At 53.7% G+C, this 22385-nt stretch overlaps 2 protein-coding genes across 2 annotated transcripts; both read right to left on the bottom strand.

Annotated features, from left to right (window-relative positions):
- Positions 1–1105: 1105 nt before the first annotated feature.
- LOC102134910 (sperm acrosome membrane-associated protein 6) lies at positions 1106–16334 on the bottom strand. Its single transcript, XM_074024414.1, is given in 10 exon segments — positions 1106–1203; positions 1701–1911; positions 2007–2163; positions 2868–2977; positions 3110–3187; positions 3552–3575; positions 4432–4500; positions 11241–11318; positions 16135–16167; positions 16170–16334. Coding segments are annotated over 10 exon segments (849 nt in total). The 5' UTR covers positions 16225–16334; the 3' UTR covers positions 1106–1169.
- On the bottom strand, positions 9343–12407 carry LOC141409129 (sperm acrosome membrane-associated protein 6-like). Its single transcript, XM_074024415.1, has one exon. It carries the CDS (start codon positions 12206–12208, stop codon positions 11921–11923), a length of 288 nt encoding a protein of 95 aa, XP_073880516.1. The 5' UTR covers positions 12209–12407; the 3' UTR covers positions 9343–11920.
- Positions 16335–22385: the final 6051 nt, after the last annotated feature.

Raw genomic sequence — 22385 nt, 5'->3', positions numbered from 1 at the left:
CCCAGCACTTTGGGAGGCCGAGGCGGGTGGATCACTTCAGGTCAGGAGTTTGAGAATAGTCTGGCCACAAGGTACAACCCTGTCTCTACTAAAAACACAAAAATTAGACGGGTGTGGTGGTACATGCCTATAATCCCAGCCACTTGGGAGGCTGAGGCAGGAAAATTGCTTGAACCTGGGAGGCGGAGTTTGCAGTCAGCTGACATCACACCACTGCACTCCAGCCTGGGCCTTGGAGTGAGATGCTGTCTCCAAATAAAATAAAATAAAATACAATAAATCAAAACAAAACAAGTCCTGCTGGTATGCAGAGAATGGGCTAGAGTGGAGAGGCCAAGGAGAGGCGGGGGGCTGCTCCACTGATCCAGACATGAGGTGGGGGTGACTGGGACCACAGGGAAGGCAGCTTCACGAGATATTTAGGAGTTAAAAAGTCTGAGAGTGGCCGGGCGCGGTGGCTCAAGCCTGTAATCCCAACACTTTGGGAGGCCGAGACGGGCGGATCACGAGGTCAGGAGATCGAGACCATCCTGGCTAACACGGTGAAACCCCGTCTCTACTAAAAAATACAAAAAAACTAGCCGGGCGAGGTGGCGGGCGCCTGTAGTCCCAGCTACTCGGGAGGCTGAGGCAGGAGAATGGCGTGAAACCGGGAGGCGGAGCTTGCAGTGAGCTGAGATCCGGCCACTGCACTCCAGCCTGGGCCCCACAGCGAGACTCCGTCTCAAAAAAAAAAAAAAAAAAAAAAAAAAAAGTCTGAGAGTTGGAAATGAAAATGAATGGGAAGTGGAGGAGGAGTCAGATTCCAAGGTTTCTGGTGTGAACTGCTAGGTGGATGGTGTTGCTCTTTCTGGTAGGAGGAAAGCCTTGGGCAGGAACAGCCTCTGAAGGCAAAATGGAGGACTCTATTTGGGGGTGCCTTCTGCAGGTGGAAATGTCAAGGAGACAGCCAGTAACCTGAGGGGGTATCTGGGTTCCCACCTAACTTGCACTGCGGTAGCTATGCCTAACTGTCATTATGCCGGCCATATTCATCTGGGCATGTGTGGGCTTGCTGCACCTCCGACTTAGTAGTGACCACCTTCAGAAATGAAACAATCCAGAGTTGAAATATATTCTTTATTTTCACAATGGAAATAGGATAGGGAAGGAGGAAAGAGATACCTTTGTTAGTCGCCACTGCAGTACCATCGAAAGAATATCCTGGGGAAACAAAGAGGTATGTGTGTTACAGGAGGGGTTGGGGACTAGAAACTTAAGTCCTGGAGGCCTGGACACCAGGGTCGAAAAGGTGGACAAGGGCCTGGACTCCTGGGTCTGAGGGAGGAGGGGCTGGGGCCTGGGCTTCTGGGTCTCAGGGAGGAGGAACCTGGGTGCCTGGACTCTTAGATCTGAGGGAGTAGGGGCTAAGGCCCTGGACTCCTGGGTCTGAGTGAGGAGAGGTGTGGAGGCCTGGACTCCTGGGTCTGAGGGAGGAAGGGCTGGGGACCTGGATCCTTAGATCTAAGGAAGGAGAGAGCTGGGGACTTGGATTCCTGGGCTGAGTAAGGAGGGGCTGGGACCTGGACTCGTGGGTCTGAGAGGGGAGGGACTGAGAGCCCGACCTCCTGGGTTGGAGGTTGGTGGGAACCCAGACTTCTCGGTGGGATCTGAGAGAGCGGGGAGCTAGATGCTGGGGCGCCAGGGTACCGAGGACTCACCACGCCAACACGGTCGCACTCGCTGATGCGAGGGCCCCGAGGGCTGCAAGCAGGAACAGGTTGCTGGGCGTCAGAGCCTCGGGCCTGACCAGCAGCTCGCCCAGGCTGGGCCTCCAGGGCTGGATCAGCTCGGCGTCCCGCGGCGCCCAGCGCAGCACTTCCCGGAACGAGGCCTGCAACTCTGTCTCCGCCCGCGGGGGCGGGCCCGTCACTGCAGGGGCGCGCACGTCAGTCAGGCACGAGCCCCACCCCCTCGCCCCGCCCTCTCCCCGCCCGGCTCGCTCGCGCCGCCGCGCCCCGCCCCACCGTTAAGAAAGAAGTAGAGCCGGGCCAGGGGGCGCTGGTCTTGCTTGATCACGCAGGAGAACGTGCCGCGGTGCGTAAGCTGCGCCGGACGGATCCGCGCCAGGTATCCTTCGGCTCGCGGCATATCTCGGAAATAGGACAAGTCCTGAGTCCGGAGCTGCGAGACGCGCGGGCTTGAACTCCTCAACTCCGGCTTGCCACTGAGTAACCTACAAGCCCCGCTCCCCGAGCTAGACCACGCCTCCTGGAGTCCCGGCCCTGAGCCTTGAGCAGCCCGCCTCCGAGCCTTCTACTTGCTCCTCTGCCGTAAACGCACCCCTTCCCCTCACTCCTTAAACCCTTACGCATAACCTACCCCTAGAACCTGCTTTTATTTATGTATGTGGTGTTTATTCTTTTTTCTTTTCCAGACAAGGTCTCGTTTTGGCGCCCAGGCTGCAGTGCAGTGGCGTGATCATAGCTCACTGCAGCCTCGAACTGACTTAAACAGTCTTCCCGCTCAGCCTCCCCAGTGTCTGGGACTATAGGCGTGCACCACCACGCCCGGCTGTTTTTAAAATTTTTTGGTAGAGGTAGGGTCTTAGTATGTTGCACAGGCCGGTCTCGAACTCCTGGTCTCAAGCCATCCTCCCGCCTTGGTCTCCAAAAGCGCTGGGATTACAGTTGTAAGCCACCGCCTCAGGTCCTTGGTCCTGCATTCTGATCTTCGAGCTCTCCCCTAAATCCCGGGTCCCTCCTCTTGCTGATGCCTGTGTCTAGACGGAGCTTCGCGGAGTCCAGTCCCCGCAAGCTGTCTCCCCAACCTCTAGTGAAGCCTAACTCCCCGTCTAAACGCTTCGCGCCTGCCCCGCCCCGACTCACACCTCCTCCTGCGAACTTCCAGGAATAGGTGATCTCCTCCTTTGGCAGCTGGAAGTTCACGATGCAAGAAAACATAGCCTGGTCGCCCCGAATCACTGTCACATCCTGAACTGAAGACGGAGCTGGGTTCACTCGCTGGGCCCCGCCCACGTCTGGCTCGCCACCAGCCAGCTCATGCCCCTCTGTGCTCTGGTCCTGTTTCTCAAGTTAGTCTCCTGCACCCCGAGGTCCCGCCCCTTCACCTGGGCAGTCCAGCGGGAGGTCGCAGACCCTGGAGTAGCACCCACTGCAGAGGAAATGCCGGGCGAACTCCTGGAGACCTGTGGGGCGGGAACGCTGCGTCAGGCGCCACCTGCCCGCCCAAGCCCGGGGCCCTTGGCCCATTTGAGATCCGTGTAGCTTCCCAGGGTCCATAGGCCAGGTGGCATCTTGACCTCGCCCTCCCTGCTGTCCTTGGCCGACTTTCACGCCTCTCCGCCCTCTAGGGTTCCTATTGGTTTGCTTCGGCTCTCACACCCACCTTCTGAGGATTTAGAGCAATACCTGGTTTACTTCCTTTTCTCCAGGCCTTATTGGCCTCCTAAGGATTTGAAGCCCACCCGATTTCCCCCACTTGATGTCGTAGGTTTCGGCTCCGACCGCCTCCCTTACCCCGCAATTCCAAGTTTTAGATGAAGTCCTTACCGCAAGGAGGGATGCAGGCCTGGGCTGTGGAGGAAGAGGAAACATCACTACCTTAAAGTCGTGGGAAGAACCCTGCCTGATGCTCCCCTAACGGATGTTACAAGGCCGGACGCATTGCTCCCAGGAGGTAGGGCCAAGCTTTCGTCACAACCTGGAGGCGGGGCCAAGCCTGAGCATTCCATTACAAGGTCAGGCCCAGGCCTGCTGCCAGCCTTCTACTTGGGGTTTAGGGGGAGCCACACTGGTTTGCTGTAGGCCCTGAGGGGGATGGGCAGTCCAGGTGTATTCCACCGAGGAGGCGGGGCTAGATCCTGGGCGATCCTTGCAGGAGACCGGGGCTAAGGTGGTGGCCCACTAAAAGAGGCGTGGCCAGGCTAGAAGTAGTCCCAGAAAGGGGCTCAGTTGGAGGGGAAACTTCGAAGGGGCGGGGCTGGATCAAAAATGGTCCATGCAGGGTAAGAGACCCTCCTCAAGGTCTGAGGCTCAAGAGATGGGACCAGGGGATTGAAGGGGAGCGGATGGGGGTCTCAGGAGTGGGTTTTGTTTTGAGATGGAGTCTTGCTCTGTCACCCAGGCTGGAGTGCAGTGACACAATCTCCAGTCACTGCAACCCCGCCTCCAGGGTTCAAGCGATTTTCCTGCCTCAGCCTCCTGAGTAGATGAGATTACAGGCATGCGCTACCATGCCCAGCTAATTTTTATATCTTTGGTAGATACGGGTATCACCATGTTGGTCAGACTGGTTTTGAACTCCTGACCTCAAGTGATCTGCCCGCCTCAGCCTCCCAAAGTGCTGGGATTACAGGCGTGAGCCAACGTGCCCGGCCAAAAGTGGGGTTTTCTAATTGTGTCTGGGAGAGGAGAGATGAGTGTATTTTACCTTCTTTAAGCTGTGTAATGACCTTCTTCATTTTCTCTGCAGCATCAGGGAAGGCAACCTCAAAGGATCCTGGAGAGTGGAGGGGAGGACGGCCTGTGTAGTAAAGCCCTTCGCCTAGGGCTTGGTCCTTGGTCCTGCATTCTGATCTAGCCTGGCTAGGGCTATGCCAGCCCTAGCTCACAGGACGTGCTGTCAGGTATCTGCCCTTCCCCGGCCCCTCTTCACTCCTCTCTTATTACCATATCCTCTGCTCCTCTTCTTATCTCTCGCCTTGTGTACTTGAAGGCTAACAAGTCCCTAAGTCTCCTTTCTTCTGCCTCCTGAATCTCTCCAGGATGGAAGCCCTCCTGGACACCTGCGTGTGGCTTTGTTGCGGGGAGAAGGGGAGGATAAAGATAAAATTCCTCCACAAGGCCTATTAGGTCTTACGTGGTTTGGCCTAGTTCCCCCTCCCTCCCTGTCCCATCCCTACTGCCCACCTTTCATTTCCTTTATTTTTTTGAGACAATGTCTCAGTGTCACCCAGGCTGGAGTGCAGTGGCGTGATCTCGGCTCACTGCAACCTCCGCCTCCTGAGTTCAAATGATTCTCCTGCCCTAGCCTCCCGAGTAGCAGGGACTGCAGGAATGCGCCACCACGCCTGGCTAATACTTGTGTTTTTAGTAGAGATGGAGTTTCACCATGTTGGACAGGCTCGAACTCCTGACCTCAAGTGATCCACCCACCTCAGCCTCCCAAAGTGTTGGGGTTACAGGCATGATCCACCATGCCCGGCCTCATTTCCTTTCATATGAAAACAACCACATTCTCTAGCACCTCAGGGCCTTTGCACATGCTGGCTTCGGTTTTTAACACATTTTTCCTTCTCCTAATCATCCTTCCATCACCACAGATCTAACCAAGTTCCCTGTTTTTGTCTCTCATTGCAATCATTTCATTCCTAGCTCTCATCCGTCTGCAATTACATATATTTATATATAGATGATGATCACGTATGTCTGTCTCGTAAGTAAATAAACATGTTCTTCTGTAGCGCTGTGTCCTCTGAATCCTGGAGAGGACCCTGAGTCTTAAAAGTGCTCAGTTAGTATTTGTACAATGAATTCCAGGATCCAACTCAAACTAGAGACCCCAACTGGTGGCCTATGGCCCAAATCCATCCCTGGGATGTGTTATATTTGGCCTGGAAAGTGTTTAAAAGAAAATGAACCAGTTGCCAACATATAAAATTTGGAATGTCACATAAAACATTTGGCATCTTTTTACAAAGTTCGAAGAGCTGTGACACAAAGATCGTATTTCCATAAGGCAGCAAATAGCTGGAGATGAGTAGCAGCCATTCCCTTGAAATGGGGCACACACTGGCCACTTCCACGGTCCCCATCCTCTATTCACTTCTGTATTTACCCATATTTTACTCTTTTATCTTCCTTGTCTTTCTAGGTGTTTTTGTTTTGAGATAGAGTTTCGCTCTTTGCCCAGGCTGGGGTACTGTGGCGTGATCTTGGCTCACTGCAACTTCCACCTCCCAGGTTCAAGCGATTCTCCTGCCTCAGCCTCCCCAGTAGCTAGAATTACAGGCACCCACCACCATGCCCAACTAATTTTTGTATTTTTAGTACAGATGGAGTTTCAGCACGTTGGCCAGGCTGGTCTCAAACTCCTGACCTCAAGTGATCTGCCCACCTCAGCCTCCCAAAGTGCTGGGATTACAGGTATGGGCCACCATGCCTGGCCTTGTGTTTTGACCACTGCAGTGGTCTCCAAATCCAAACTGTATGGGTTTGTGGCTTGTTCCAGTGGAATAAGAAAAAGTAGACAGCTGACTTGATCTCGTGGTGGTTTGTGGAAATCAGAAATGTGGCAGGGTTTTATAGGCTAAATTGTGCCCCCCCCCCCCCAAGCAAATTTGTATGTTGAAGTCCTAACTCTCAGTACCTCAGAATGTGACTGTACTTGGTTCTTAACGAGGTGATTAAGTCAAAATGAGGTCATTAGGGTGGGCCGTAATGCTGTATGATTGGTATCCTTATGAGAAGAGGAAATTAGGACACAGAGATGCACACAGGGACATATGAAGAAAGCATCTACAAGCCAAAGAGAGAGGCCTTAGAAGAAACCAACCCTGCTGACACCAAAACCTTGATCTCAGACTTCCGGAAGGCAGAAACTTCTGTTGTTCGAGTCACCCAGTCTACGGTACTTTGTTACAGTGGTCCTAGCAAAGCAATACCCAGGAATTGTCCATTGCCTCCAAATATCTGTATATCGATATCCACAGAACACAGATAAAAGGCTTCATCTCCCAGCCTGCCTTGCAGTTGTGGTCATGTGACCAAGCTATAGCCATAGGATATAAATGGATGTGTTATATGTGAGTCACAGGAGGTGGCCTTAAAAGGGAGGTAGTACCGCACCTGGAATCCCAGCTACTCTGGAGGCTGAGGTGACAGGATCACTTGAGGCCAAGAGTTCAAGATAAGCCTGGGCAACATATCAAGACACCATCTCTAAACAAATTTTTATAGATTAGCCAAGTGTGATGGCATGTGTCTGTAGTCTTAGCTACTCAGGAAGCTGAAGTGGGTGGATGGTTGAACCCAGGAGTTCGAGGCTGTAGTGAGCTATGATTGCACCACTGTACTCCAGCCTGGGCAATACAGCAAGACTCTGTCTCTAAAAAACAGAGAGAAGGTGGTGCCATCTTATTGTTCCCCTCATCCATCCTGCTGCCTGAAAATTTGTTTCGATGGTTGGAGCTCTAGCAGCCACACAGGACCATGAGGACAAGGGCTATTCCCTGGGATATTAAGCCTTCAAGGAGCTTGGATCCCCAAGAAATGGAGGTGCCATACTACCCTTAAGTGCCTACCTCAAGACTTACTTTATATAGGAGAGATAAAATTCCTATGGGCTTAACCCATTGCAAGGACAGGGGAAAGTGTCCTCTGTGATTAAAGCCATACAAAAAGGGAGGGAACTGAGGATATTGGCAAGAGAGTGGCTGAAACGACGATCATTGGATATACACTTGGAGGGGGGAAGCACTGATGCCGAGAAGTGAGTTTCAGATGAGGACCTAGTGGTCTCTCCTTGGCCACAGAGCAGGAGTGTGGTCTCAATACGGCAGGATGATCAGGAGCATGTGGTCAGACTGGGGTGCACAAATGAGATGCCAGGATGTTGCAGGAGTCATCCAAAGAATTTCTATGGGCCAAATCAAAGGACTCATGGGCAGGGTGAATGTGGGATATACCAAGTAAGTCATGGTGGTGGGTTCTGCTTATAACCCACCAGGGGAATATGAATGGAGTGAAATGTTCCAAACGGCCTGGGTTATAGCAAGCAGGCCACAAAGAGGCATGGGTGGGTGTTGTAAAGTCTCCCCCAGAGGAGTTGCATATCGTCAGGAGCTCTGACCCTGGTTCAGATCATCTGGGGTCTGAGTCCTGGCGCTTCCATCTTGAGCACACCTGTCTCAGATCTGAGTATCAATCACAAGCCCTCCTCCCCATGTGACTTTGGCCAAGTGACTTCGCCTTCCTGATCCTCAGTCTCCTCATTCATCAAATGGGGATGACAGCACTGTCTGTATCACAGGGTTCGGGGAGGATGAGATGCCATACAACCATGAAAGCTTCCTCATCCCCACTCTTTCAGGGCATCGTTTAAGGACTGTATGAGATGGTATCGCTAAGCATGTAGAATGGCTCCTGGCACATAGTGAGTGTTAGAGAAGGCTGGCAAACTTAGGATTGCCATCTACAAGTTTGAGATGGGGAAACGGAGGTGTGGGGAGATTACAGAAGTGGTGCAAAGTCACATGGCTACATTTGACCCTGGTGGTCAGGCTACAGAGCCTCCATACCTAATCGCTGCATGCATAATCTCCACACCTAATACTGCATCCAGTCTGTACCAGGTCATCCACTCCATGGTTTATGTATACATATATACAAATAAGATAACCTGGGATCACCGAGAGGCAGTCAGCCTACGTCAGCTCCTCCATCTCCCTGCTCCTCCCTCTGGAGGAGACGCAAAAGTCATCCTTGATTCTTCCCATTGCCCTCACCCACCTACATCTGGTCCAGTCTATCTCCAAATATATCCCAGGTCTACTGTTCTTGTCCAGAAGAGCCCCAGCGTTCCCATCTGATAAGCAGGACTATAAAACCCAGCCTCACAGGGCCGGTAGAGGATATCCTTTAGGAAGATACTTAATATGAATGACTCTGTGTATGGCAAACACAGCCTCTAACATGCATGGGCAGGCCTGGCACACGGTCAAATCCTTATGCCCACCCCCCTCTGCTCAGACCTCATCTGAGCCCCCCGGACCACTGTGACTGGTCCAAGCCACCACGGGCAGGCTTCTCACTGGAAGTCGGAATTCCTGCCTTTGTCCAGCACCCACATAGCTGCCAGAGAGATCTTGTTAAATCCCAGGTCAGATCCTGTCTCTCTGTGTAAAGTCCTCCAATAGCTCCCCCATTTCAAGAGCAAAAAACAAAAGTCATTCCAAGGGCCTACAACAGCAATTCTCAGAGTGTTCCCGGAGCCGCATCATGAGCATTGCCTGGGATCTTGACAGAAATGTCCATTCCTGGGCCCTACCTTGGACCTGCTGGTCAGAGGTGGTGGGGTCCAGAAATCTGCATTTTAAATAAGCTCCCAGGGGATTCTGATGTATGCTGGGCCTTGAGGACCACCTGTCTATGAGGATAGCTACTTGGGAGGCTGAGGCAGGAGAATGGCGTGAACCCGGAAGGCGGAGCTTGCAGTGAGCTGAGACCGCACCACTGCAGTCCAGCCTGGGCGACAGAGTGAGACTCTGTCTCAAATAAATAAATAAGTAATTAAATTAAATTTAAAAAAAGAAAACTATCCCCCCTTTCTCTTCCCCTTCTCTGTTTTCCTCCACAGCAGGGATCACCAACTGACATACTAAGATACTAAGATATTTTATTATGTTTGTTGTCTGTCTCCCCAGACTCCGCCCCAATATAAGCAACCCGAGGACGGGTGGTTTGCAGTTCTGTTCACAGCTGTGTTCCCAGGGTTGTTCCCGGCACATTCAGTAAATATCATTGAACGTATTGCACCAGCTTCTCCCGGCCTCCAGACTCTCCCTCTGGGCCATCTTCCACACGACCCCAGAGGGTTCTTTCTACACCCAGAGCTGCCCCTACTTCTCCGCTGTTCACACTCCTGCTGCAGCTCCCCAGTGCCCTGAAGAAAGAGACTCAAAACTCTGACTTTTTCTGCTGAACTCTGCACCTGGGTATCTAGCTGCCTCCTAAACGTCCCTGAGACTCCTCGAAGTCACTACATTCTAACCCAGCTCATCCTCTGCCCCTGGCTCTTTCTCTCAGGCTCCTTACTTCAGTGATGACCCACCACCCAACAGGCACGGAGCAGGGCCTGTCTCAGACGCTGTTCTTTAGGCTTCCCCAAACAGCCCAGCAGACCTAACTCTGGCCCTGGGCCTTCTTCTCCACCTTCACAGCCCCAGCCCCCACTCAGGCCTCCGCTCTGGCCTGGACCCTCACCCAGCCTCTTCTCTCTCCCCTCCAAGTTTGTCCCACATGCGGCCCCACAGGCGGCTTCCACTCCCAGATCCAAAGGTTCCTGATCTTTTTAAAAGCTTCTGTGACTAGGCAGGCTAAGTAGGGAGAAAGCGCATTTCCTGGAATCCTGCACACCCCAGATGGAGAGCTTGAGGGCCTCAGATCTCCCTTTAGGGTGGAGGTGGGGGAGCCACTGCTGAGACCTTCTCCAGGCTGGCCCTGGATGCCCCCTGGGTGGATGGGAATCTTCCCTCTTATGGGATCTTTGACAAGGCGCTTGGAGGGCAAAGCAGGAAGCAAAAGGAGCGACTGTGGGTATGGGAATAAGCCCTGAGCTCCTGGATCTAAGAGGAAGCCGGTTTATTCTACAGGGCTCTGTAACTCCTGCAACTCTGAGCCTCCACAGTTCCAGGGTCTGGCACGCTGTGGGGATCATGGCCATGGTGACCTGGCATGATTACTGCCCATCGGCCACGTGTGGCCCCCAGTCCTGAGGTCTCTTCGCACGGCCACACACCTCAAGGCTGTCGCGTGTGCCTGTCTCACCAGGACAGTCACACCTCGTCTCTCTTCACTGCTGTCACCTGAGCGATCCACTCTGCTGTTCCTGTTTTCCTGCCCTCTAATTGCCTCACATCTCAAAAATGTGGAATCATTTTGTAAGAAATGTGTGTGTGTGAGTGTAAGTGTGTGTGTGTGTGTGCGAGTGTGTGTGTTCTATCCTAGAGGAAGATGCCTTCCCCAAGGTCAGGCTCATCAGGCACCCCAATTTCCCCCTGCCCTCCCCGGCCGTTGAGCTCCGTGGCCATCCTAGGAGGCAAGAAGATTGTCCCACTCTACAGATGGGTAAGTTGAGGCCAGGAGAGGGGCAGTGACCCACCCAGAACTTCATAGGCAGTTAAGATTGTGAGCCATGCAGCCATGGCAGAACTTATGCCTACCGGACCCCATCTGGCCTTCCAGCTCTACACAGTTTCCGCAGCGTCCCTTCCCCCTCACCACCTTTAGCCCCTGGCTCTTAGAGCTACCTTCAGCCTTTGCTTGGACAAGTAGCTGAGCTCAATGGCTTCCCAGCTTTCCCCTCCCAGATCACTGCCCAACTCTGGGGGCCTCCTTCCTCTGCACCTGGGTATCTAGCTGCCTCCTAAACGTCCCTGAGACTCCTCGGGCCCTCACACATACCCATTTCTTGGGGGCTCCAAGTCCACATCTCCCATCTCCCCATCCGCACACACTCACCCTGGGCAGCAGCCAGCTCCTGCAGGGCATGGGTCATCTGGGTGAAGGCGTCATGCAGGTGGCTTCTCTCATCATAGTCTGGCGGTGAGGGAGGGGGCAGGGGCTGGGGGAGGCAGCTCCCCACACCACCATGTCCCTAATGGGAACATTCCGTCTCTGAGTCTCTGCCCTCCCAAGTCTGTATCCTTCCCTCTCTTGACTCTCTGCCCCACAGTCGCTATGCTTCCTGAGTCCCTCCCAAGTCTCTATCGTCCCCTCTCTGTGAGTCTCCATCTTCCCTGAGTCTCTGCCCCCGACCAGTCTCTACCCTGCTTCCCTAGTCTCTGCCTCATCTCTATCCTCCCCTTTCTGGGTCTCCATCCTTCTCTGAGTCTCCATCCTCCCCTCTCTGGGTATCTGTTCCCTCTCCAATCTCCATCCTCTCCTGTCTATCTCTTCATAGTCCCCTCTCTGAGTATCCATCCTCCCCTCTCTCTGTGACTCTCCATCCTCCCGAGTGTCCATCTTCCCCTCTCTGACTCTCCATTTTCCCGAGTCTCCATCCTCCCCTCTGACTCTCCATCCTCCCCTCTGAGTCTCTGCCCTGCTGTCTTCCACTGTCTGTGTCTCTCTGTCCCTAAATCTCTGTTATTCTCATGGTCTTTGAGCCTTTCTCCTGACTATTTCTCTCTGCCTGTCCCTCAGCCTGACCCTCTGGGCCTCTCTGGTTCCTCCCTCTGCACCTTCCCCAGGACACTGATGATGGTCTCCTCACTGATTTCGGTGTCAGAGAGAGCCCGGAAGGCGGCCGTGAAGGCCTCCTCACACTCTTCGAGCTTGGGGCCCCGCATGCCAACAAACATCTGACAGATGCGGAGGCGCTCAGAGTAGGTTGTGAAGCAGAGGAGACAGGCCCAGGCGGGCACCCTGAAGACAGCCAGGACCAGCAGGGCAGACAGGATGGCACTGGCCAGGGCCAGCAGGGCCATCGTGTGGGTCTCAAGGCCAGGGGAGAAGCTAGTAACCTTTATGAAGTCACCACAGGGTGGGGGAAGGGCCAGTGGTCTAGGGTCAGAAGTCAGGTTTCAGTTGGGGGTCAAATGTCATGCTCTGGAGGAAGCGTATGAGAAGTCAGGGGTCAGAGGTCAGGCCAGCAATTCCCCAGGTGTGCGGTTGGGCCAGACGCCAGGCTCCCAAGAACCTCACCTGTGACCCTGGATGTCCTCACAGGTTAAAGGGTCTCAGGGACCCAGAGACTGGCAATATGGTACGCGGTGGCCCGGGTAGGCCCTGGGGTGGGGGTCAGAGATAGAGATGGGTACAGAGACATTCCGAGAACCAGAGACAGAAAGACCAAAAAAGACAGAAACAGAGACACGGAGAGATATCGGGAGGGGCAGAGACCCAGAAAGCCAGAATAAAAGGGAGTCGGAGGATCCACTGTGAAAGAGACGCAGAAGTCACAGAGACACAGCGGAGACGAGACAGACAGGGAAGGAAAACAGATTTCAGGGGAAGGAGGGGATGCAGCGACAAGGACAGAAAAGAGCCTGGCTCCTCCTCCCAGGGTCCCTGGGGCAGCCCAGTGGGGCTAACGGTCCCCGAGTGGGGCTGGGGGTCCCTGCCGGGCCCCGTCCCGTGCAGGGCGCAGCCTGGGGAAAGCTAGGAGGCCGTATAGTGATCTCCTTGGGTGTCCTCCTCAACTATACAACCTCCTACCTCAGCCCGGGGGGCGCGGCAGGCGGACAGACCCGACAGACAGACAGACAGGGACCAGGAGGACCAGGGAGTGGGGGGGAGGGCCGGGGAGGCCCCAGCCGCGATGGTGAGCCCCCGACACGGACCCACAGACACGAGCTTGTGTGCGGCGAAGGCCCCGCAAGGTCGGTTCTACGGGTGGGTGCCAGGACCCAGGAGTCCGGGCCCCCGGCCCCTCCTCCCCAAGGAACCCAGGAGTCCAGGCCCTCAGCCCCTTCCTCATCAGGGACCCTGGAGTCAAGGCCCTCATCCCTCTCCTCCCTAAAGAACCCAGTAGTCCAAGCCCTTACCAGACACCAGAGTCCTCACCAGGGTCCTCACCAGAGATCCAGGAATCCAGGCCCCTGGCCCTTTTCTCCCCAAATGTTTCTGGAATCCAAGTACTCAGCCCCTTCCTCCCTCAGACTCATGAGTCCAGATCCAAAGCCCCCTTCTCCCCAGAGATCCAGGAGTCCCCGCCCCCAGTCTCTCCTCCCTTGGGCCAGGCAGGCCTCCTGGGGAAGGCATGGCCTGATAGAAAACCTGGCTTCCTGGGTGCCGGCTGGGAGAGAACCTCATCTGTCTTGGAATTTGGCCCTTTGGGCACACCTGCTTCCTACCCACCCTCCTGTCAGTCTGCAGAGACTCCGTGCCCAGGGCCAGGAGGCCAGGGGCTAGCCAACCGTCAAAGCCTCCCTGGGTACTTTCCTCTCTCCTCTCTTCTTTGGGTCATTTATAATGACAGCCACAATCTCCCAGCGCTAACCCCATACCAGGCCCAGAGCACCAGTCCTCTGACACCTCCCAGTCCAGACAGCCAGGTGCCTTTAGCATCCCCATTTGGCAGGTGAGGGGGCTGAGCCTCAGAGAGGGGAAGAGGCTCCCAAAGTCGGCCTGCGAGAGGTGGGCGGTGGAGCCAGCATCCACCCTCCCCACCCCTGGGCTCAGAGCCCCTCCAGCTGGGGTCTCTCCCGTGCCCAGTCCCTCCTCCTGGACTGTCCGGTTCTAGCTGCTCCTGCTCCAGCCGCACCTTCCCGTTCCTTCCTCGCAGTCCAGGTCTCTCTGGCCCTGCCTTTTTTCTCTCTCCCTCTTTCTTTCCACCTTCCCTGGTTCCTAGCCTCCTCCTGCATCAGGACATCCCTCCCTGGCTCTGCGCTGGCTTCTCTCTCTCCCCATCGCCTCTCTCCTCTCCCCGCTCCTGTTTTCTTCCCTCTCTCCCCCTTTCCCCTTCTTTTCGTCTACCTTCTGTCTTTCATCCTCCCCTTCTCTCCCTTCCCTCTCTTTGTCTCTCTCATTCTCTCTGGCCCTCTCAGTCTCTGTCTCTCTCTCGTCTCTCACCCTTCTCCACCCCCTTTTTTCAGATGTCTTTCCTCACTTCCTCTCCTTCCACCCCTTCCCTCTCTCCATCCCTCACCTCCCTCCTTCCTGCTCTCTCTCTGTCTCTATCTCTCTCCCTCTCTCTCCCTCTCTCTCTCCTTCCCTCCCTCTTAGGTCTCTCTCTTTCCTCCCCTCCCCCTTCTCTCTTTGGGTCTCCCTCCCTTCTCTCTCTCTCTCCTTCTCTCTCTCCCTCCCCCTCGCAGCTCCAGCCAGGTCTGGAGCTGGGGGTGGGGTGGGGGTGGTTTGAGAAGGGGCCCAGGGCTGGGGTAGCGACCTGCTGAGGAGGGGGAGGAGAGGCGGGAAAGGGGCGGAGAAGGAAAGGGGGAGGCGGGGGGCCGGAGACGGGTCTATGGTCCCACCTCTCTTCCCCCTTCCCTCCTTCCCAACCTCCCAGACCCTCAGGCGGGGGCGAGAGTCAGGCCAAGGTGGGGAGGAAGGGGAAGGGAGGAGGCTGCCCCCGCCCCCCCCACCAACCTGGCCCGGAGCCCAGGCCTGGGTTCCCAGCATGCCCCGGGGCTGCCTGGGGCCTGAGGAGGGGGGTGAGGGGAGAGGGGAAGCCGAGAATCTCAAAAGATTCCCGGGACCTAAGCATCTCCCCAACCGGTCAACCAGTGTTTCCTTGGGGAAACTGAGGCGGAGAGAGAAGGGTTAGGACTTGTTCAAGGTCACTGGACAAGGCATTGGTGGAAACGCGAACTCCCTGGGCCCACAGGCCGGCTTTGGGGAAGGGGTAGGCTCTGGACTTCCCCCAGGCTTAGGTCCCCCTCCCCCTCTCTGCGGACCCTGGGGAGCCCCCAAGGGTCAGAGAGCAGACCCAAACAGTCTGGCACCATGGTAACCAGTTGGCCCCGCCCCCTTAACCCCTGGAGGGCTGGACTCCAGCTGGGGCTAAAGAGGAGGTGGGGACTCCTGGGTTCCGGGGGAGGAGGGGCCTGGGGATCCCCAGAACTGCAGGCTTCAAAGGGAGAAAGATGCCGGCGCCTGGACGCTTGGGTTCTAGAGAAGCAGAGGGTTGGGGGCCGCGCTCCTTGGGAAGAGGGGCTGAGGTTCTGAACTCTGGGGTTTTGAAGGAGTTAGGGGCTGGAGTGTGGATTCCCTGGTCTGAGAGAACAGACTAAGGCTCAGACTCCTGGATCCTGGAAAAAAGGGGGCTGGGGGCTCGGATTTTGGAATGGGTGGGGGAATGGGTGGGGGACTGGGTGGTGTACTCCCAGGTCTGAGGGAGGAGGGGGCTGGGACTGGAATCCCGGGTCCCCGAGGGAGCATGGATGCTGGGCCTCTCCTCCTCCAGACATCCCCTGCCCCCGCCGCTGACCCTGGCCTGTCTGGCAGCCCAGACAACCTCCCCCTCCTCCTCGGCCCCCTCCCACTGGCACGGCTCACCCTTGACCCCTCAAAGCCCCGCAGCCCCATCCCTGCCCCTCCCCCTCCCCTCCGGCCAGACGTTAACTCTTCCGCTGCCGCAGGCACTCCAAAGTCAGACAGTCTTCCTCCACCTCCCCCGAGGGCTCGGGCAGCTCGCCCCTAGTCTCCTCCAGCCAGGATCCTACCAGCCCCAGCCCCCATCTCTGTCCTCCCTCTTGAATCTAGGTGTCCTCAGCTTTCTCCAGCTTCTGGACCCCGGAATTCAGGTCCCAGCCCCCTCCTTCAAGGATTCTGGAGTCTGAGCTCCCAGCCACCCCACCCCCCCACCCCCAACTCCTCCTCCAAGAACCCAGAAATCCAGGCCTCCGGGTGCTCCTCCCTCAGGGTCCCAGGAGTCCAGGCCCCAGCCCCCCAACCTCCCTTTCCGCAGACTCACGGCTCCCGCGGCTCCCGCGTTGCAGGGAAGGGTCTTCTCCGCCGCCCCGGGCCCGTAGGCCGGGCCCCAACGCCGCCGAGCGCTCTCCATCCTCTCCCCGCCTTCGCCGCCCGGCGGCCTCTCCCCTTCCTCCCGCCGTCCCCACCATCCTCCTTCCCTTCTCCCCGACTCCCTCCGGCCGGCGCCTCCTCCCCGGCTCTGCGGCCCGGGGCTCCCCCTCCCCAGACCCCGCCGGCGGCGCGGCCGTGGGACCAGCCCCCTCCCCAGGGGGCCCCCCGCCCCGGCCCCTCCCCACCGCCCAGCCCAGTCCGGCCTGGCTTCCCCCCTGCCCCGGAGCTGGCCCAGGTCCAGGGGAAAAAATTCCATCCAGCCCCGGGGAGGAGGAGCGGGGCGGAGGAGGGAGCGGGAGGGGGAGGCCGGGCCAGGGGAGCCTGACGCAGAGGAGGGAAGGGACAAAAGAGGCCGGGAGGCGGCGGCGGCCGGCGCTCCCGCCTCGCCCGCCCTCCTCCCTCGGCCAGTCTCGCTCCTCCCCGGCTTCCCTAGGTCCCCTCCGCCTCTCCGCCCTGTCCTGTCCCTCGCTGGCCTCCCTCCCTCTTCTCTCCTGCGCCTCCTCCTCCTCGCTCTGTGCGTGCTCTCTCGCTCTCTCGCTCCCTCTCTCCCTCCCTCCTCTCTCTCTCTCTCTCTCTCTCTCTCTCTCTCTCTCTCTCTCTCTCGCCCTCTTTCCCTCCTCCTCTCTGCTCCTGTCATTCTTGGTTGCTTTTGCTACCTCTCTGCCTCTTTCCGTCTGTCCTCCCTTATGTCTCTGCACATCTGTCCTTCCTTTCGCCCTCTCCCGGTCTCCATCCTCTTTCTCTGCCTGTGGGGCTTCTGTGTCTCCCATTTATTCTTCCCTTTTCTCTGTTTCTCTCCCTCCCTCCCTGTCTCTGTGTCTCTGTTCTTCCTCTCTCTCGCTTTCTCCTCCCCTCTCTCCCCCAACCAGTCAGGGTCTGCCCTTCTCTCTCTCCCCCTTCCTGCTCTCCCAGCTTCCCCCCCACCAGCTTTGGTCTCTCCACCCCCCCACCCCCACCCACTGGGGACTCAAAGGTGAATCAGACCTGAATCTGCCCTTGCAGATGGAGCTCACAGTCTGATGGAAGAGACAGAGCCAGCCGCAGACAGTCCCAATTCCGGGTGATCAGGGTATGACACAGGGAGAGGCCAGAGGCTGTGAGAGCCTAGAGCGGGAGGAATCCTGGCAGCTGGAGACGGCAGAGAGGACCTCCAGAGAAGGCGTGGTTGTGGCATGACCTCCACTAAGGCCCTTCCAGGCAGAGGGCACAGCTGAAGCAAAGGCCCAAGGCACGAAACCAAGGAGGTGCTGGGAGGACAACAAAGCCCTTAAGTCTGACTAGAGCCTCCGAAGCCATGAGCCAAGGAGCACAGGAGATGAGGCTGGGACGAGCGGGTGGGGTCAGATTCTTAGGGAGTTTCAGGCCAGGCTGGGAACTTAGCCTTCTGAGGGTGACAGGGAGTCCTGGAAGGTTGTGAGCAAGGGGCGGGGACAGGGTTATATCTGAATGTCAGACCCCGCTGAGGCTGTGTGGACTGGAGGGGGAGAGACTGGTGGAGGCTGGGGAGGAGGCCCTCTCCCTGCAGTTTGCCGGCTAAGACCTGGGGAGAGAGGAAGGGGTGGAGCAGGAATGTGAGGAGCTGGAGATGGCTGGAGACTGCTGGGCAATGGGGGCAGAGAACAGGAACCTGTGGGCGGGAAGCAGGTAGGAAAGCAACTCCCTGAGTCTGGCCCAGGAACGGATGGGGCAGGAGTTGCTTCCAATGGGGAACCAGGAGGAAGAAGAGGGTAGAGAGATGCTGTGGGCAGCTGAGAACTTAGTGGACATTAAGAGCCAGGGACATTTAGGGAAAACATTCAGGATGCATGGTGCTGGGCTTTCAACAGTGCACCTCCCCCTCTCCCTATCCTCCAGCCACCCAGTTCTCTCTGGAGATAGCATATATTCACTAATTTCTCATGTATCCTTCCAGAGGAATTTTATACATCTATGCACATATATACCATCCTCCTGTTTTCTGTCCCCAGATAGGATCACAGTATTCTGCACATTTTTTTTTTTTACATGAAATCCAAAGATCTTCCCATATCTAGGCTTATAGAACCTCCTCGTTCATTTTAATAGCGATATAATATTCCATTGTATTCATCTATTTATTCCTAGTGTATTCAGTTAATTGGGAGATTGGAAGGTTTTTTTATGTCAAGAAACTAATGTTTATGCATATTCAAATTTGCTTATTTATTTATTTTTGAGACAGATTGTCCAGGCTGGAGTGCAATGGCATTATCTCAGATCACTGCAACCTCTGCCTCCCAGCTTCAAACCATTCTCCCACGTCAGCCTCCCAAGTAGCTGGAACTACAGGCATGCGCCATCAGGCCCGGCTAATTTTTGTATATTTTGTAGAGATGGGGTCTTGCCATGTTGGCTGGACTGGTCTTGAACTTCTGACCTCAAGTGATCCTTCTGCCTTGGCTGAGCCACCGCACCTGGCCCAAATTTGCTGATTTTTAAGGTGATTTTGTCCAATGCTTTTAAGCCTCTAAACCCAGATATTCGATAAATGCTTACTTCTAGATCCTTTAAATTTTGTTGATAATTACTAACAATGGGATAATAATAATGACAACAGATACCCTTTATTGAATGACTACTGGGAGCCAGTTCCTGGAATGAGTATTTGTTATACATTATATCATTGATTACACAGAAACCTTATTATTAGAAACTATTATTATCCCAGTTGTAAGGATGGAATACTGAATAAGATGTGGTTCTGAATAGGGAGTTGCCCAAGCTCACAAAGTATGTGATAGAGCTAGAGATTCAAACCCAGGCCTCTCTGGCTCCTTCTTTGGGGTGGGCTGGCTCTGGGAAAAGATGCTGTTTCTAAGGATTGACACTGGGTACATTTAAACGTCATGCACACAAATTCATGTATGATTAAGAAGGACCCTTTGTCAGACCCCTCACTTTCACTTGGGATCTGGAGTTACTGTCACTCTGCATTCACCTTGGATGCCCTGTAGACAGATAAGGACAGTAACCGCATCACAGTCCTTGTCCTGGCCCTGAACCTGTTGTGTTGTGATTTTCTACATCTGGGTCTGTCTTTGGGAATTTACTGAGGGCACAGTCTAGGTCTGAGTCATCTCTGTGTCCTCAATATCACTCCACCCAGGCATGGCTCAGAGTAGGGGCTCAGGAAAATGTTTGCTAAGTGAATGAATGAAGAGATGAGTGAATAATAAATGGCTTGTGGATTAGGCTGGGACTTGCTTAAGTCCCCAGGAACAGTGACCATAATTCCCATTAGTTCCTGAAACATAAGGCCTCTGTTCTGTTCTCATCAGTTAGCAAGTCACAGGGACCACTGGTTCCTTTATTCTCTGAAATACAGGACTCCAAATCTCTCAGCACATAAGACTCAGCTACTGCAATTCCTACAAATATCCAGAACTCAGGATCCATTATTCCCTTCACTCCCTGTCCCTGAGACAGGGGGCCACCGTTCCCATCAGACATTGGTACACAAGTATAGGTTGAGCATACCTAATCCAAAAATCTCGAATCGGAAATGCTCCAAAATCAAAAACTTTTTGAGCACCGACATGATGCCAGAAGTGAAACATTTCAATCCATCACTTGATCTCATGTGATAGATTGCAGTCAAAACCTTGTTTCATGGGGCTGGGCACAGTGGCTCATGCCTGTAATCCAGCCCTTTGGGAGGCTGAAGCAGGAGGATCACTTGAGCCCAGGAATTTGAGACCAGCCTGGGCAACATAGTGGGATTCCCATCTCTACAATAAAAAATTTAAAACTTAGTGGAGCATGGTGATGCATGTCTCTTTTCCCAGCTACTAGGGAGGCTGAGGTGGGAGGATTGCTTGAGCCCAGGAAGTCAAGGCTGCAGTGAGCTGTGATGGTGCCACTGTCCAGCCTGGTTGACAGAGTGAGACCCTGTCTTCAAACAAACAAAAAACTTCATTTCATGCACAAAAATATTGTATAAAATTGTCTTCAGGCTATGTGTAGAAGGCATATATAAATGAAATGAAAACAAATGAATTTTGTGTTTGGACTTGGGTCTCATCCCCCAAATCTCTGACTTTTTGTATATGAAAATATTCCAGAATACAAAATAAAAAGTCAAACCTGAAACACTTTCTGTCTCAAGTATTTTGGATAAGGGATGCTCAACCTACATCACCATCCTTGTCAGTCTCTGCTACCCAATATTGTAATTCTCATACTTCTTAGACACAGGGGCCACCATTCTCACCAACTGCTGAAACTCAAGTTCCACTATTATTACCTCTTGGAACAGCACTCTAAAGGAAAATAGAAACTTCCTACCCTTCACAAGGTCATCCCAAGTTCCTGAAACAGGAACTGGTAGACAGGAAGACACCTTAACCTACCTTGAACTAGGTCTGAGTCAAGGACTCACACGTTGATACTGTAGAACAGGTGGCACCAGGTCATGAGGAACATCAAAGTAGCAGAGAATCCTTCCATGTGAGGGATCAACCCTAAAACCAAGATAATCCGATAGCACCACCAGAGAATCCTTCCATGTGGGGGGATCAACCCCAAACCCAAGATAATCCTAGAGCACCACATAATCCCTACAGGTGGGGTAATCCCCACACTGGCAGAGCCTAAAATCACGAGATGATCTAAATCAAACTGGTCCAACCTGCAGCCCATGGGCCTCATGTGGCCCAGGATGGCTTTGAATGTGGCCCAACACACATTCATAAACATTCTTAAAACATTGAGGTTTTTGGGGATTTTTGGAATTTTTTTAAGCTCGTCAGCTATCATTAGTGTTAATGTAGTTTGTGTGCAGCCCAAGACAATTCTTCTTCCAAAGTGGCCCAGGGAAGCTGAAAGATTGGATGCCCCTGAACTAAATGCAGCATATTCTCCCATCACACCATTAAATAACCCCAAATGGTAAACCTGCCCCTGGTGGACTTGTAGGAAGTAGAGACAGGGTCCTCATTTTTGTTGGGTCTGGGTGGGGGGAAGGGGGGAGGCAATAGATGTCATTTCCACAATTAATTATTTTCTGAACAAAGGGCATGGGAAAATGAGTGTGATGTTTTGCTGGGGGGGTTCCCTATAGCCTTTCTCTTTGCATTTTTGTTTGATGAGTGAAGGACCTTCAGCTGCTCTGGTTTACATCTAAGCAAAAGGTAGGGAAGGTTACACTGAAGTTCAAGGAGACAGGACTAGTTATAGTTTTTGCAAGTCCATCAGCTGCCATCTCCTTCTACCTCTGGTAATAGATCCTCTCTTTCCTTTAAGTAACCCACTCCATGTGACTCTGACAAGAATGTCCGAGCACTAATGCCCGTCCTTCTCCCCCTAAAAAAATTTAGTCTGGGCATCTGGGTATATGACACAAAATAGGCCAACCAGAATATTTATCATTCATTCATCTGTGAGCCCTGACAGGGCTGATTAGAATCCAAGATTTTATTTTTGATCTTTATACTTTAATTTTATGTCTTCTAAAATATAAATGTATACATATGCATTTGTACACACATATATTGTTTTAGTTTCTGAAGAACAGAGTCATACTACATATACCAAGGTGATTAAGAGCACAGATCCTGAAGCCACACTGCCCAGGTTTGAATGCTGGCTCAACCACTTTACTATCTATGTCTCTCTATGTCTCAGTTTTATCATCAGTAAAATGGGTGTAATAATAATAGTATCTATATCATGGATTGAGACATAAGGATTAAAGGAGTTAATGTATAGAAAGTGCTTAAAACAGTGCCTGACACACAATAAGCCATATAAAAGAATTATTGAATGTTATGCCTACAAATTAATACAGAGCTAGCTCTTTATTCTAATTTCTTCATACACATGCACAGAATTTTATATTAACAGAGCAGTTTATCCTTATGAAGATATTTTTACTGCATTCTTTCCCATCCTCATTTCTTTTTTCTTTGCTTACCTTGATTGACCTCTCCCTTCCTACCCATTCACCAGGTGCTTCTCCTCCCAAAGATATATGTTATATCTGTTGTGAGTTAAATTGTGTCCCCTCCACCAAATATATATGTTAAAATTCAAATCCTCAGTACCTGTGAATGTGACCTTCTTTGAGGGCCTTTACAGATGTAATCAAGTTAAAATGAGGGCATACTGGATTAGGGTGGGCCCTAA

Source organism: Macaca fascicularis, chromosome 19 (genome assembly GCF_037993035.2).
Source record: "Macaca fascicularis isolate 582-1 chromosome 19, T2T-MFA8v1.1".
NCBI classification, from domain to species: Eukaryota; Metazoa; Chordata; class Mammalia; order Primates; family Cercopithecidae; genus Macaca; species Macaca fascicularis.
This window is presented reverse-complemented; position numbering and strand designations above follow the sequence as displayed.

Bases quoted from the DNA above. Each gene is read 5' to 3' on its own strand.
- LOC141409129 (XM_074024415.1), bottom strand. From the start codon at position 12,208: ATGGCCCTGCTGGCCCTGGCCAGTGCCATCCTGTCTGCCCTGCTGGTC.